Genomic DNA, 14763 nt, shown 5'->3' on the forward strand with positions numbered 1-14763 from the left:
TCTGAAGTTCCAGGAAAAACCACACTGCTGGAAGCAGCACATGACATTAGCTTCAGTGACAGTGACCAGAGTGGTTTTGATCCAGTGATTGAGAAATCCTTTCTTTTGCCTCCAAGAAGCTTTTGACTTCTCTGCATCTGCTGCAGCCTGAACCACCACTGTGAGTTCTTCCTTGCCCCTAAGTTAATCCTCCCTTTTCTGGGGGTACAACAGTTTTTCCCTTCTCAAGTGGTAGTTGTCTACTGAGACGTACTGAATGTGTCATTTCCTGAGACAGTGTGTTTATGTTGTAAAGGCTTGAAGGGAGGAAAGAAGGGAACCTGAGGTGTTCAGTGTGCTTTGTGGTCACCCACTGAAGAGGCTACTCAGGTTCCCCTTAAATGAAAGTCAACCCTGCAGTCAGGTCAATATTTCTTTTGCATGTTGTACTGTCAGATGCCTGTAATACAGATAGTCCTGATCCAAGTAAAGCATACTTGTTAAAATAGCCAATAAATTATATTACCAGTAGTTACTGTGAGAAACATCACTGAATAGCTGAAGTTTCAGGGAACTGAACAGAGATCACGTCTTTGGAAGTGCTGGGTAAAGTTAAAATACAACAAGTTAATATCAAGCTGCAGTATCACATCTGCTACATTTGCCCTAGACATGTTTATATGACCAAAATGAAGGGTGAAACCTTCAACCAGAAACAATTCAGTCTCCCATATGTCATAAGAATGAGAAAGAAAATGCATTTGAGACCATGAATATTTACAAGTTTGCCTTGCTTCTCTTTCTGCTTAAATCCCCATGTGTAGGGTGGCTATCTACCAGGGAGGGAAGGAAGGAGTATAAAATGGTGAGAATGGAAGCCAGCCGTTACAGTAGAATCAAGTACAGATGAACAGATGAACACAGAAAAGTTTAGCAGTTGGAAATTTGCCATTTTTTGTTAATCTCTTCAGATTACTCTGCATATGCAGGCTATATTCCTTAGCAGGTTTGAGAAAACAGTAAAAATGACTCTCCAGTCACTGGAAATAAGATAAAAGTTGGAAATAAGATAAAAAACAAAGCGAACCTATAAAACAAGCAATATGGGGTAGCAGTGACAGGTACCCCCGAGGCTGGCTGAAAAAATGAATCATAATGGAAATATCACCCTTTATTTCATTTGACGTTAGATGTACCAAATAAGCGTTGTTAAAGTCAATGCCTGGTATTTATGGCTGGGGATTGATTTGACCTTAAGTTCTTTAATTTTGTTATTCTGCAAAAGGACACATTGTACTACCACACCAGTGGCTACCTTGGTTTCGGCACTTTTCTTGTTGGCCTCTCTTTGCCTTTAACAGTGTGAATTAGCTCATGGCCAGAAGCTCTTACCCCATTTAGTTTATGTCATTAGCCCATTTGCTATACTGCTGGGGAAAGCAAGGGACTCATAACTGAGACATCAGAATTAGCATGAGTAAAGCACAGGAGGTTTTATCAAAAGCAATTCTGCGCCACAAGGGTTTTTTAATGGCTGGTACTTGTGGATTTGATAGGTAAACATATAACTCCTGGTTTTACATGAGGAAATAAATATACATGGTTTGTCATTTGACATTGCCAAAAACTTTACCGATTAAAAGAAGTTGACTTGGAATGGTGACCAAACTCTCTAAAATAGGTAACAGCCCCACTAGTTACAGTGAGTGACTAATGGCATAGTTATCCCAACTGTGCTTCCTATTTTGCTAAAATATCTTTTAAATCTGGCAGAGAACCGAATTCTTGCTTCTGGTTGCTATTTGTGTTTCTTATAAATATATGTTATAAGCAGGAAATTTATTTCCTGGCTCTAATGGACTTGGGTCTTTGAATGTTTACGAGGTAGCTGGGAGCTATATGTAAATGTTTCTATACCACTAACACTGCCTACTTTCAGAGACATCACTAATTTTGGAATAACAAATCAGCAAATATAAAGCGGCTAATCACTGCAGTGGTATTCACAAAGGCTTTCTTTAACCCAGCCAGGTTAATCTCCCTGTGCTGCCTCTACAACCAGGAGGAAATGTCTATAACACAGTTCAGAGAAGAAACCTAAAAGTTAAGTGCTCTAAATGATTCTGTAGAGCAGACCTGGTGTAAGGGGTTTCCAAGAGACAGCTGCCTGAGCCTGCAGGCATTTATAGCTTATATTACAGCCCGCATTATAGCCCATAAATCTTTTCCTATTTAAGAAAATAAATTCTAATAAATCGAAACAAATGGCAGCCATGCAGGGGACAAAAATGAACTAAAGGAGAAAGCTGCTGATCTCATGCTTCCCTGCAGGGAAACTGAGGAAAGGGTGGAGAATCACCCAGACACTTTCTGATCTTCCTGTCAGATAGACCGGGAACAATGAGGTGGCTGGGGTGAGCCTCAACAAAGCACTTTCATTTTGGCACTTCAACAAATGCTGGCAGCATTTTCTTTTTTAATGTCAACATTCTGTGCACAACGTCAAGGTAAGCTTTCCAAGTCACTCAAGTTAATTGATACATCGGGGATGTGGAACTGGAACATTATGTCCTTGATGTTACTTTAAAATATTGCAAGCCTATATGTTGCCTTTGGGAGAAAGGATGAGAAAACTCCAAATGCATTATAAAAGTGTCGGCCAGAAATGGGGGGATTCATTGCAGCCATTTCCTTTAATGTGTGTCTCTGATTGATTGAAAAACTCTGAGTTTATGTCTTCTGCTGTAGTTCTGATGATTAAATGCCGTGCTGCCTCCCAAGTTGGATCTACTTTAATCTTATCTGGAACTGTCCTTTTGCTGACCGTGTGTACATTTTATACAGAAGTAGTAAGTGCTTCCTGCTCTGAACTTACAGCCGTCTGCTGCAATGTAGCCTCAAGGCTTCACAGCTGAGGGGGTTGAATTTGGTGCAATAGCAGAGGCAGGCTCCTCTGATCAGCGGAGCAAAGAAATATGACTTACCAGCAGCTCCAGGCATGTTCAGACCCTGCCCTCCTCATGGCCATACAGAGTGGAATGAAGCCTCTGTCACTCACTGCCTCAGCCAGAACCCACAGCTCAGTGAGGGGAGGAGGGTGGCTACTGGACTGCCTCTGTTCACCTGTGTATTCAGATATTCGAGCACCACAGAAGGGATTCAAATGCCTAAATACAAATGTCTTAGGGCAGCCAGATTGGCCTCCAGCTGCCACTCCAGAACAGCACAGGTCTCCTGTACGTCATGTCACATCTGTCAGCTTGGTGTAGGTTATGTTGGGAATACCCAAGGGTCACATGGGACAAGATACGCTGTTCAACTGAGCAAACCAAGCCCCATGGCTCAAAGAATGATGATTACTAACCAATAACAGCGCTTTTTCATCCTATAAGAGATTGTCTATCAAAACTACCTGGTGTGGAAGCAGTTGTTGCTCGTGTTCTATTGGAAACGCCCTGACTGAGAGGGGGATTCTCTGAGACTGCAGGTCCTACAGGAACCTGGAGAGGCCCATCAGAGCTCCCAAGACCCTGACTCTGCCCCTGGAAGTGACAGCTTGAGTCTGCACAAACTGCATGAAGGTACGGCTTGTTCTGTGTTGCTGCAGAGGCATGGCTGCATTTTATCTAATCCAGTGAAGGCAGCACATATCCTACTACAGTCAGGTAGGGAAGACTTGCAAGACTTGTCCTAACTGCATTGTTATAATCATGCTCTTCCTGTGCACAGCAGTCACTGGGTGTAACTGTAAATAAGGATTGCTTTTATCTTGAAGTTCAAAACTACGAGGTTTCCCCATTGCTTATGTAGTGTCTGTACACTGAGACACAAGGATGACAGCTGCCAAGGCCAGCCAAGGGCTTGGTGTTCTTGGGAGGGCAGCTCTAGGTTAAGTCTTTTCTGTCACTGCTATGCTGCTTTTACAGTATAGTTTACTCTTGCAAAGCAAAACTGACTTCATTGCAGTGTGCCTACACAGTGAAATCAGTAAAATCTTTCTTTAGTGCTTGAAACCTGAAGCACTTTTTAAGTTAACACCAGTTTCCAGGTTTAAACAACCGTTATTTTTCTCGTGTGAGCAATAGCACTGCATTCATTTCACTGAAAATGAATTCACTGAAAAAGGAAATGTAGCAGAGGTGAGGCATTATCCAGCACTATAAAGGGAAATCTTCTGATGCCTTCAGCTGAAGCTCAGAAAATCCCGGCTCAGATTCGTAGCTCTCATTTACTTCAGTACTTTATTTCATGCAAACTGTATGTTCTGTATCCATCAGTCACAATACTAAAAAGTAGAGACCGGGTGACAGTTGCTCGTTTTGTTTATGAACAACATAACTGGATGTAGCAACCTCCGTGGCTCACAGGAAAGGACATAGGCTGCAAGAGAAATGCATTCAGAAGAAGCCTGGAAGCCAGTGCACACTCTGGGAAGATAACTATGCCTCTTTGGTCTCTGTAAGCAGAGGTATTCCAATTTGATGCTATTTGATTTAACTGATTTGATTTGAAGGGTGAGCTCTGGAGTTAACAGGGAGCTGTCACCTAGCAAGGTTTGTCCCTCCTTAGAAGTTGTACCTTGCGTCCATGAGCAGCTAGAGCTCCCAGGTGAAGGCCAGGAGTCTCTGGTCCTTCCACAGATCGGCTCTTGTTTCTGAAAGCTGCTCTTGGCTTCAGTTCTTAGTGAATTCAAACACAGTAAAATCCATTCCCCAGGGACACAGGCTGTTCCTTTGACAAACAGCTGCTCCCTCCGCCTTCTCACAACTCTGCTCCTGTTGACCTTGTACCAGGACCACTTTCCTCCCTCAGAGTTAAGCAAGATTGCATTTTAAACATGGGGAATCCTTCAGCTGTAAAGAACTCTCTGAAATGAGACAGAAGTAGGATTGGTATCAGCAAATGTATATTTATATTCTGTGCTGGCCCCAAACCATATTTAACTTTTAACCAGGTTTGTTATGAAAGGGTTTGTAGCCAAGACCAACCTTACAAACACAACGGGAACCCATTAAAAAATCTTAACACCTCTGATTTCTGAGTAAGTATATGATAAAAAAGCTAGTTTTGATAATGTTGTTTTCAAAGTAATTAATTTTTAACCTTAATCTTTACTCAGTGTAAAGCATAGTTTATTTTTCAGCCATAAAGAGTAATTTTCAAAGAAATTGGTCATATATAGCAAACAAAATCCATGTATGATGTCAATAGAAGCAGCACCCTGGTATAATTTCCTTCTGTTTTCCTAGCACAGCTTACACATTTTTTTTTGTGGCACAAAATAATCTCATACTACATTAATTATATAAGGAATGTTTACAGATATTGAAACCATACTTTTGATTGCTGAAGTTGGGCACCAGGCTTATGAGGGGATAATTGTAATTTTATCTTATTAACTCATCCACAAAACGCTCTGGATTCACCAACAATTATTTAAATGTGTTCAAGTCTTAACCAAAAGCAGCATGAGAGCAGAACAGTGATTTTTGGATGGTAATCAGCGGCTGGGCTGGAACCTATTGAAACTGAATTCCTGCTGTCTGTTGTACGTGTTTGTGTTATGGGAATCTGTACTATACTGCTGCTGATTTCATGAAAATAAGAAAGAAATTGAGTAGGGAATAGTGACATGCTCTGAGTTCTGTCAATAGATCCTGAAGCCAGGAAAGATCACAGAATGAGTGATGTTGTAAGAGACCTCTGAGAGTTATCTGGCCCGAGCCCTAGAGTAAGTTGCCTAGGACCACATAGATCTCGAAGGACAGAGACTCCATCACCTCCCTGGGCAGCCCTGTGCTAGTGCTTAGTCACCCTCACAGTGAGAAAGTGTTTTCTGATGTCCAGAGGGAAACTCCTGTGTTTCAGTCTGTGAGCAGTGCCTCTGATGCTGTCACTGGGTACCAGGATCTGCTGCACTGTGCGTACCACTGGACTGCCCTCATACCTTCTCTAACCTAATCCATTGTTCCTTTTGAAGAGCAACCAGTCCTAATTTAAACACTACTAGGAACTGCAGTCCACCAGACCCTTGGTAGTTGTAAACATAAATGGATCATATGTGGTAAATTGTATATTTTCTGGTAGCTTGAAGGGCCTTCTATTGTCCTGCCACTGGTCTCTAGGGTAGGCACTTGGAGATTGTGCTCAGCTATCCATAGCAGACTGAACGAAACAAGCTAGGCTCTGTGGCTCTCACCATCAAGTGTGCATAGAATTCTGGATACTCCCACAGCTTTCCTTTGAATCCTTCAGTGCAGCACTGTTCCCTGTGAATGGTGGCTGCAGTGCTCTGGCAGCAACTGAACCTGTGCCAAACACTGTCACAGAGCCCCTACTGCTACCTGTGAAAAGAAGCACATTAAAGCTTTTACTCCCATGAATAAACTCACAGAAAATGAGTGCAGATCTTCATTACGCCTGTCCCATCACTAACTGCAAGCCAGGCAGGGCATTTTGCACTGTCAGACACACTGCTGCTGCTCCTGACATGCTTATCTGCTACCGTGGTTTGGCAGGATCCCTTGGTGGTGTGCTTGGTCTGTATAGAGTGAATTCTTTCTGAAAATCGGCTTGTTGTGAACCATGAGATCACAACTCTTTCCTGACACCCATACAGAGGAATGATTTTAGCTTTCCTGTTACATCTTGTCTCTTCTTGCCTCATTTATTTCAGCTACCCAAGCTGTACAGCTGTAAATAAGCTGCTCCAATTGCAAACTAAGCTGAAGTCAAAAGCATGATCTCTTTAAGAAATAACACGTATTGATCAGAAAAATAAGAGGCAGGCGGGAAAGCACACAGTGATTTACTTGGTGATACCTACCTCAGCACAAGGGTTGGCAGGGAGGAAGGGAGAAGGCCTGGCCGGCCGGAGTGGCAGCTCTGGGGAGAAACCAGCAGTCAGCTGAGAAGTAGAGCTGGGAGAGAAGCAAGGTTAAGATTTCAGGCCAAATCTGTGCTGGGGATGGTTTCTGTGGGGCTGGCTCATGATGCCAACTCAGCCAAGATACAAGCAGCACCTGAGAAGCTGTGAATAAGACTTCTAAAGGTGCATGCTGTTGCTTTCTATGGTTATGACTTCATTCCATTTTTCAAGCTTACAATTCTAAGCAACTCTCTATCTTAAAGCTTGATTAAAGCTTATCGTGAGTAAACTGACACATGCTATGCATGTTATTCCAGAGAAGAACAAATAGATTATTTAAGGGCACACTGGAAAACTTTTGGGAGAGTCTCGGTGTGCTGGTATTGGCTGGGATAGAGTTAATTTTCTCCATAGCAGCTTGCATGGGGCTATGTCCTGGATTTGTGCTGGAAAGACAGGAAGGTTTCCATTACTGTTGAGCAGTGTTTTACTCAGCCTCAAGACCTTTTCTGCCCCTGAAGTCACACCACCAGTGAGGAGGCTGGGAGTGCATAAGAAGTTGTGAGGGGACACAGCCAGGACAGCTGACCCCAAGGGATATCCTGTCTTATACGCCATCATGCTGAACATGTAAAGCTGGAAGAAGGAGGAAGAGGGAGATGTTTTGTAGCGATGGCATTTGTCTTCCCAAGTAACCGCTCCATGTGATGGAGCCCTGCTCTCCTAGAGATGGCTGAGCACCTTCCTGCCGATGGGAAGTGGTGAATAGATTCCTTGTTTTGCTTTGCTTGTGCGTGCAGCTTTTGCTTTACCAACTGAGCTGTCTTTATCTCAACTCGTGAGCTCTCCCACTTTTACTTTTCCAATTCTCTCCCCCACCCCGATGGAGGCAGTGAGCAAGCAGCTGTATGGTGCTTAGCTGCCAGCTGGGATACTGAATGTGCTTTGGGATTTTCATGAACCCGAAGGCAGTCTGCCTGCTGGCCTGGCAGTGAGATTGGGCAGAGGACAAATAGCTGAAGCAGGATCAGTCTGTATCTCTCTGGGAAGCATTAAGAAAATGGGAACATTATCTAAGGCTTGAGTCACTGGAAGTTTCTTTTGTATTATTATCTGCTGCCCCTCCACCATATCTCCAGTGCTGAAGGTGACTATTGTCTCAAGGAAGCATCTCAAGGATGGCTATGGTTGCTGAGCAGGTACCCAGAAAGTACCCATGGGAACAGGGATTAAGTGTCAAGTTAGTGACAGGTCACTCCTGTAAGGAACACCAAATTCTTGGTATATTATTGATTTTCTGTACAATGGTACCTGACCTGTAAAGTATCTCTGTAAACTTTCTGTTTTTTGTTTTGTGTTATCTGCAGGGTTTTAATCTGCTTTCTTCACTGTGAGCTGCTGCCTTTTTAGGTTTGGGTCTTGCACTTCCAAAAGGATTTATGGGGTTATGATCCTTTAATGCAATTTTGCATTAATAGAAGTTTACTTTTTTGCAAGTATCTTTTCAACAAATGCACTACATAGAAAATTAAAGCTTATTAAACCAAGTACCTCTAGAATAAAACCCTTGGTGGGACACCCCTGGAAGTACCAGCTCCCAGAAGTAAGAGAAGTCAAGAGCAGCTCTGTGCCAGAGAACTAGCAGACAGATGACACTGCCCCTATTAACTGGTTTGGCTGCTTCTCTACAATTCTGCTTCATGAACCAATCTTTCAAAAACAGCAACTGTAATGAGAAGCATCAGCTAAGCAAGTATTACTGACAGCTACAGACTGATTTACACTGGCAATGCACTGAAAACCACAAATGAAAGGATATAATTCTAGAAACTTCAGTAAAAGTACTTTATCTGTATCAGTGCCACTGGTTTATAATCCCTGAAGACCTGAGATACAGTGCTGATGAGAGAGGGTTGGTGTAAAGGTCTCCCATCTCTCATCAAACCTGTCTTCTACTGAATCAAAAAAACGCTGGTTATGGCACTGACAGCTTTGCCACATAAAACCAGCCAATCAAGCTATAGCCCACAGCTACTTTTACAGCAGGGGTGTAGCAAAATGAGATGGGGATTTGAAAGGAACACCTAACATACTAAGCATCATGTCTGACTGAATGGTATTGAAACACTTTGCTCATGTTATTGTCCAGTGCTATGATCAGTGGAGGTCTGGTAGCATCAAATAGGACTGAATTACTTAAACACTTAAATAGACATTGGGAAAGTGGAAATCACAACGGAACCTATAGAAAAAGAATGTATTTTTACCACTGTTAAGTCATTGCATCTCACTACTGGAAAAATCAGTAAGCAGCATATGAGCTCTGCAATGTTAACAATACTCCTTGGCTACTGAGACAGCACAGGCTCAGCATGGCAAGGTCAGCAATTACATCCCACAAATACCTATGCAATCACATCTCCAAAATGTACGGGAAACAAAATCATCATAAATTACACTTACATTAGATTTGAGAAGGACTTGTAAAATAAATGGATATAATCAGCCCCCAGCAAGCCTGGAGGCTGCTCGCCTGCCACCACGAGCACCAAGCCACAGATCAGTAGTTTACAGCCAGGATGGATGACTTCAGTATGCAAACATTTGAAAATGCTTACACTGTGAAACAGAAGAAATCCTTATAGAACTAGTTTTAAACCAGCTATGCAGTACTTTAGTAGCTTCATCAAAACCCCACTGATTTTTAGCTTCTTCCCAACCTGCCCATTACTAGCACTTGCTAAATGGCAGTTCTAGACAATACCTAGATACAGGTTAACACACCATTTATAAACTGGAATGGGAATCGCTCCTTACGTCCCTGTGGTAGTAATTCCAGCTCTGACAGAGGAGCTCTCTACACTGGGAAGGCACACACCTCCTTCTTTTAATGTCTTCAGCAGATGGGTTAAAACATGACAAGAAGCTATAAAAGTTTTAACAGAATTTAGGATATGGGTGGCTTTGCTGTTGCATGCATAAAAAGGTAATGCACGTGAGAGTGCGGCACATCCCACTAACCCAACATGGCGAAGGAAGACCAGTTAATGCTAAAATACATCCTTTCACCAATCTTTACTGAAAAAAATAGCCCCAGTTACACTGAAGAGTTGTAGCTGAGTTTCTAGCCCTGGCTCCCAAACCCTGAACCAGCCTTTACTCTGTGTTGTTGTACACTGCCACCTAACGCTGAGGAACATGGGCGTTATTCAGGGTAGCCAATTGCTGCCGTCCCTTCATAGCTGCTCCCTACCTAGTGACCCACAGTAACCGTGTTCAGATCACTCAAGACCTGCATCAGCTCCACAGGTTTCCGCTAATAAGCAAACCATTCCTTCCCCTTCCTGGCAATCCCCCTGAACTCATGCTCCAGCTCCATGGCACAAGCAGGCCAACGCATCCAGCTGCTAAGCTGCTGCATCGCCGGTGCACTTCTGGCATTGGGACTATTTTTAATTTAACTTGTTTTACAGAATTGAACTGCATGACCTGCATCAGCACTAACAGGCCTGCCTCACTAATTGCTTAGGACATTTTTATCCTACAGCCTCATTCTTGTAGATTACTGAAGCTTACTACTTACTTGAACTACTGGCTTTACCCACAGTTCAGAGAGCAATCTGAACAGAACCAACCAACAGCAGGTTTGCTTGTTTCTTCCCTCTTCCTCCTGATGTGGATCAACAGTCAGTGCTCCTTCACTCAGTCCTGGCTTTCTCCCATTCCTGATGAAGAAATTATTTCCTATAAATTACTTCCCTAATAGACATACTCTCAATTTTCCCTTTCTTCCCTCCAGAGATTTATTTACTTACTTCTTGGAAAACCCTTGCTCCCCACCCCCTCCTCAACAACCACCACCACCACCAAACAGACACAAAACCCCAAAACAACAAAACCAACAACCAACCACCAACCAAACTACAAAGTCATAGAATAGTTTGGGCTGGAATGGACCTTCAAAGCTCATCTAGTCCAACCGCCCTGCAATGAGCAGGGACATCCTCAGCTAGATCTGGTTGCCCAGAACCACATCCAGCCTGATCTTCAATGTCTCCAGGGATGGCACATCCACCACCTCTCTGGGCAACCTGTGCCAGTGTTTCACAACCCTCATTGTAAAGGATTTTTCCCTCATATCCAGCCTCAATCTCCTCTCTTTTAGTTTAAAATGATTACTCCTTGTCCTGCCATCATTCTTATAGGCCCCTTTTAAGTACTTGAAAGGCCACAATACTGCCTCGCCAGAGCCTTCCCAGGACACTTGATTTGATTACCTTCTCTAACTCAAGAAGCAATAGATTTATTAATCCTTCTGAAATGTCAATATGCCAGGCACACTCACTCCCCAAGACACACTCATAGAAAACAAAGTTTTTCATGTCTGGCCATCCCTCACAGTGAGCTGCTGTACACAAACAGAAAACATTGATATAAAATACTCACTGAAAGACAAGCAGTGATATGAGAGAGCACGCTATTTTGATCTGCACTGTTTTCATCAGTATGGATTCCTGCTGTCCCTTAAGCGGAGGACAAGGACATTTGCAGTTTTAGCTATCCGAGAGCTTACACAGCCTGCTTCCACCCCTGCTCTCTCTGAAGCAGTAATCTTTCATCACCTGTTGGTAACACTGCGAGTGTTTTCTGTCTGGCTAATGCACCTGTATTAAGCCATACCCTATGGACAACCGGCACTTCTGGAATCCACTGCTCCAGCTGTTCATTCTGCCATTTGTTTACCTGCATCTAGTGGTACCTCACAGGTAAGCCTTCAGAAAACTCCCAAAATCTAGGAGTCATTACCTTTTCATGCACATTCCACATTTCAGCCAGCATTATTTATTAGCTAATCTTTTCCACAGACATAAGAGTTTTTGCTGTATGGCAATCCAATTTTCCTGCGTTCAGAAACTTCAACGCGTATTTTTGTAGTCTCAGTAATGCAGTAACAAACCACCCAGATGGCAGCCACATCCTTAACCTTAATTTTCAAAAGACAACAGCAACTAATCACAGGGTAAGACTAGTCATCTGGAACTCAGTGGCACTGCCTTTCACCTCATACTTCCTTCAAGAAAAGGTCCTCTCCAGTGTAACTTTCCTTCCTCCAGCTGTGTGGTCACACTACAAAACAGCAGCAACTATTCCTTCTGTTTTCAAGGGAGGAGAATGCAAGAGGCAAAGATGCATCTAATGTTCTCATGCAACAAATGGGCTGTAAAGGGATTAAAGGAACTGCAGGTAATCAATTCTTAGACAGGGCAAGACTTCAGTTTCAGGTCTTAATTTGTGCCTTTAGACAGAGAAAGGTAAGTAGTAGTGTTGGCCTAGGACTAATAACCTCCTCCCACATGCATTTTTGATCAAGCATTAGCATGATTATCACTGTGGAACAGGGTTTTTGCTTGAAACCAAGGTGACACATAAAATTTATCTGTCACTTTTCTGCCGTATGTTCAAGTCTTCTGTAGAAGATGAGGCACTTACTTGGACTGTTCTGTATCAGTTAAAGACGCAGCAGACTAACAGCCCTCTTACAAAAGAGTCACAGCAAACCTGTGCTCTTGCTTACCCCCTGGCTGAACGCTGTGTAGCAAAAGATTACTTGTCTTTCTGGTCTAAGGTCTTAGAGATAAGGCAGGATAATGACTTAAATATTCAACACTGTTCCTTACTGTTTGGTAATTGATACTAAACTCATAAAACAGCTATTATGACATAACAGCACTATGAAAGAGCAATTTTGTCTTAGGACACGTAAGCTGAATCAGAAGACGAGATGCTCTTTATCAGAAAATCTCCACTTTTCTGTGGCAGATAGGACACATACATATAAAAATGGCGTTTCCTTGCCCCGTGGAAGTCACATTTCCTTTTGCGATTCTCAACAGGCAACTCTGAAAAAGTCTTTCCAGTAACTGCCTTACCACTTTTGTATAATACACTTCTAGCAACTCAGTTTTCCTGAGTTTTCCACAAAAGTATCAAGAAACTGTCTTTAGTTTTACCATTGATAAAATTCTTGACAGCTGCCATCACATAGTCATTACTCTTCCTCTCTAAACTGTAAGGGCGGCTACCTCAAAAGATCAAATCCTTCGGATAAAAGCAAGAATTATTAAAGAACTTTAAATTAAGAAAACACAACCACACTTTTTTGTCAACATGTAATGCCCTGGGTTTATTTTGTGAGAGTTCTGTCACAATTTTTCCAGGTGGGATTAAAAACCTTAAGGATAATGTATGCCATTGGAGTGGGCATTCAGACTTCGGTACTGACAAAGCACTAATAGTAGTCTGTTAAGTACCATTCTCTTCACAGAAGAGAGGGCAAATATTTCCAAAGGAAGGCACCCGATAGTTGTGGTTCTGGCCTTGCAGCCTTCTGGAGAATCTTAAAAGGAAAAAAGCTGGCTGTTTTAGAAACTGGAATGATGATACACGTACAGCAATTACTGCATTCTTCTCCCTTATATCCTTTTTCTTAAGAACAAGTAAAGAATGAAGTCTTAAAAACAGTAATACAATAAAAAAATACAATGTCTTCAAAAAGGGTAAGACAACATAAAAACTCCAGTTGTAAGGACTCCATTTGCATACTAACACTTTTTGGTGTGCAAGGAAATGGGACTAACGAGGGGAGCAGCAACATAACCTTAGTGCTTTAAGTACCAGAAACTGCCCACATGCCTGTGGACAAGCTAGGATGGGAGAATTGAGACTTCATTATTAGCTTGTTACTTGTCTTGCGATACTCAAACAGGAAGATCCCCATTAAACAGTACATTCCCCATTCTTCAACTGATGCCTTTTCAAAAAATTCTGTATGTATGTCACCATTTTTCACATGATACACAGAAAACTCAGGGACCCAGAGGGGAACCAAGTTATGTTATACCATTTACAAAATACCAAGGAGTCCACAGCTACCTAACACATTTACTACAGCACAGGAACCAATGAAGGTACAGTGTACAAAAAACTGTAAACACGGCACAATAAATAGATAAAACAGCAGGTTCCGCACCATGCACATGATGTGATGACACTTTTTCATCTCTATACAATCTCACATCTCACACTCTTACTTTGTTGCAGTTTGTTTCCCTCCCTCCCCCCTCCCCAAGTGCAAAGCATCACAAATGAACAGTTCTGTATTCAAGTAACATATATACAAGGGTATTACAAATATGCAGTACTGTACAGATAATTGCTGTATTGTTAATTTACAGATGTTGATTCTTTCCTATTAACAGTAAGAAAAGAAAAACCAAAGCATGAGAGATGTGCATTGCTGTCAAGTCCCCACAGCTGCCATGGAAACGCAATGTGCGGCATTCCATCACCCCTTGCATTCAAAATGCTACTGATGCATAGCACCTAAACAAGTTCCCAAGGCTGCAGTTTCACTCCTACGGAAACTACGTCACCTCCATTGCTACTGTATTGTCCGCTATATTGTTGAGTGCTGGCTTCTCCGTTTCATGGTTTTCCCTGTTGAGAGAATATGAGATAAATAAATTAACAAGACTGGGAGAAGACAGCAAAAACAACTCCCCAGACAACTGCTTATCACTACTGGAGAGCTGTTAAAATGCAGCGAAGGCATTAAACTGAAAAGCAAAGAGACCACGAAATACACTCATCTTATACTTCCAGATTTACTGTGTCCTTAACTCCCAGCAATGACTGCTTTGAACATTTGCCATGCTGTAAAATCTCCCCATAAAGCACCATGTCATAGAGGAAACAAAAAAAAAAAAAAAAAAGTGTTCTAAGCATCAAAGTTTGTGATGAAGTAATAAAAAACGTGCAATAGAAAGCTGCTGATGAAGTCACCAGCTACAAAATCTGGAATTAACCAAGGAAACACTGAACTGACTTCCTGTTGAATCTATTTTAATTCATCTTCT

The 14763-nt window shown here is 42.3% G+C and overlaps 1 protein-coding gene across 9 annotated transcripts in view; it reads right to left on the reverse strand.

Moving 5' to 3' along the window:
* Positions 1-13954: 13954 nt before the first annotated feature.
* EPC1 (enhancer of polycomb homolog 1) overlaps positions 13955-14763 on the reverse strand; it is a 66317-nt gene continuing 65508 nt past the window's right edge. For all 9 annotated transcript variants that reach the window (XM_080609905.1, XM_080609906.1, XM_080609904.1 and 6 more), the window contains one exon: positions 13955-14344. In XM_080609905.1, the coding sequence (XP_080466031.1) occupies positions 14272-14344 (73 nt within the window). In that variant the 3' untranslated portion in view covers positions 13955-14271. The remainder of the gene's footprint in view (positions 14345-14763) is intronic.

The sequence above is a fragment of the Psittacula echo genome (assembly GCF_963264785.1).
Source record: "Psittacula echo genome assembly, chromosome: 2".
In the NCBI taxonomy this organism is placed as follows: Eukaryota; Metazoa; Chordata; class Aves; order Psittaciformes; family Psittacidae; genus Psittacula; species Psittacula echo.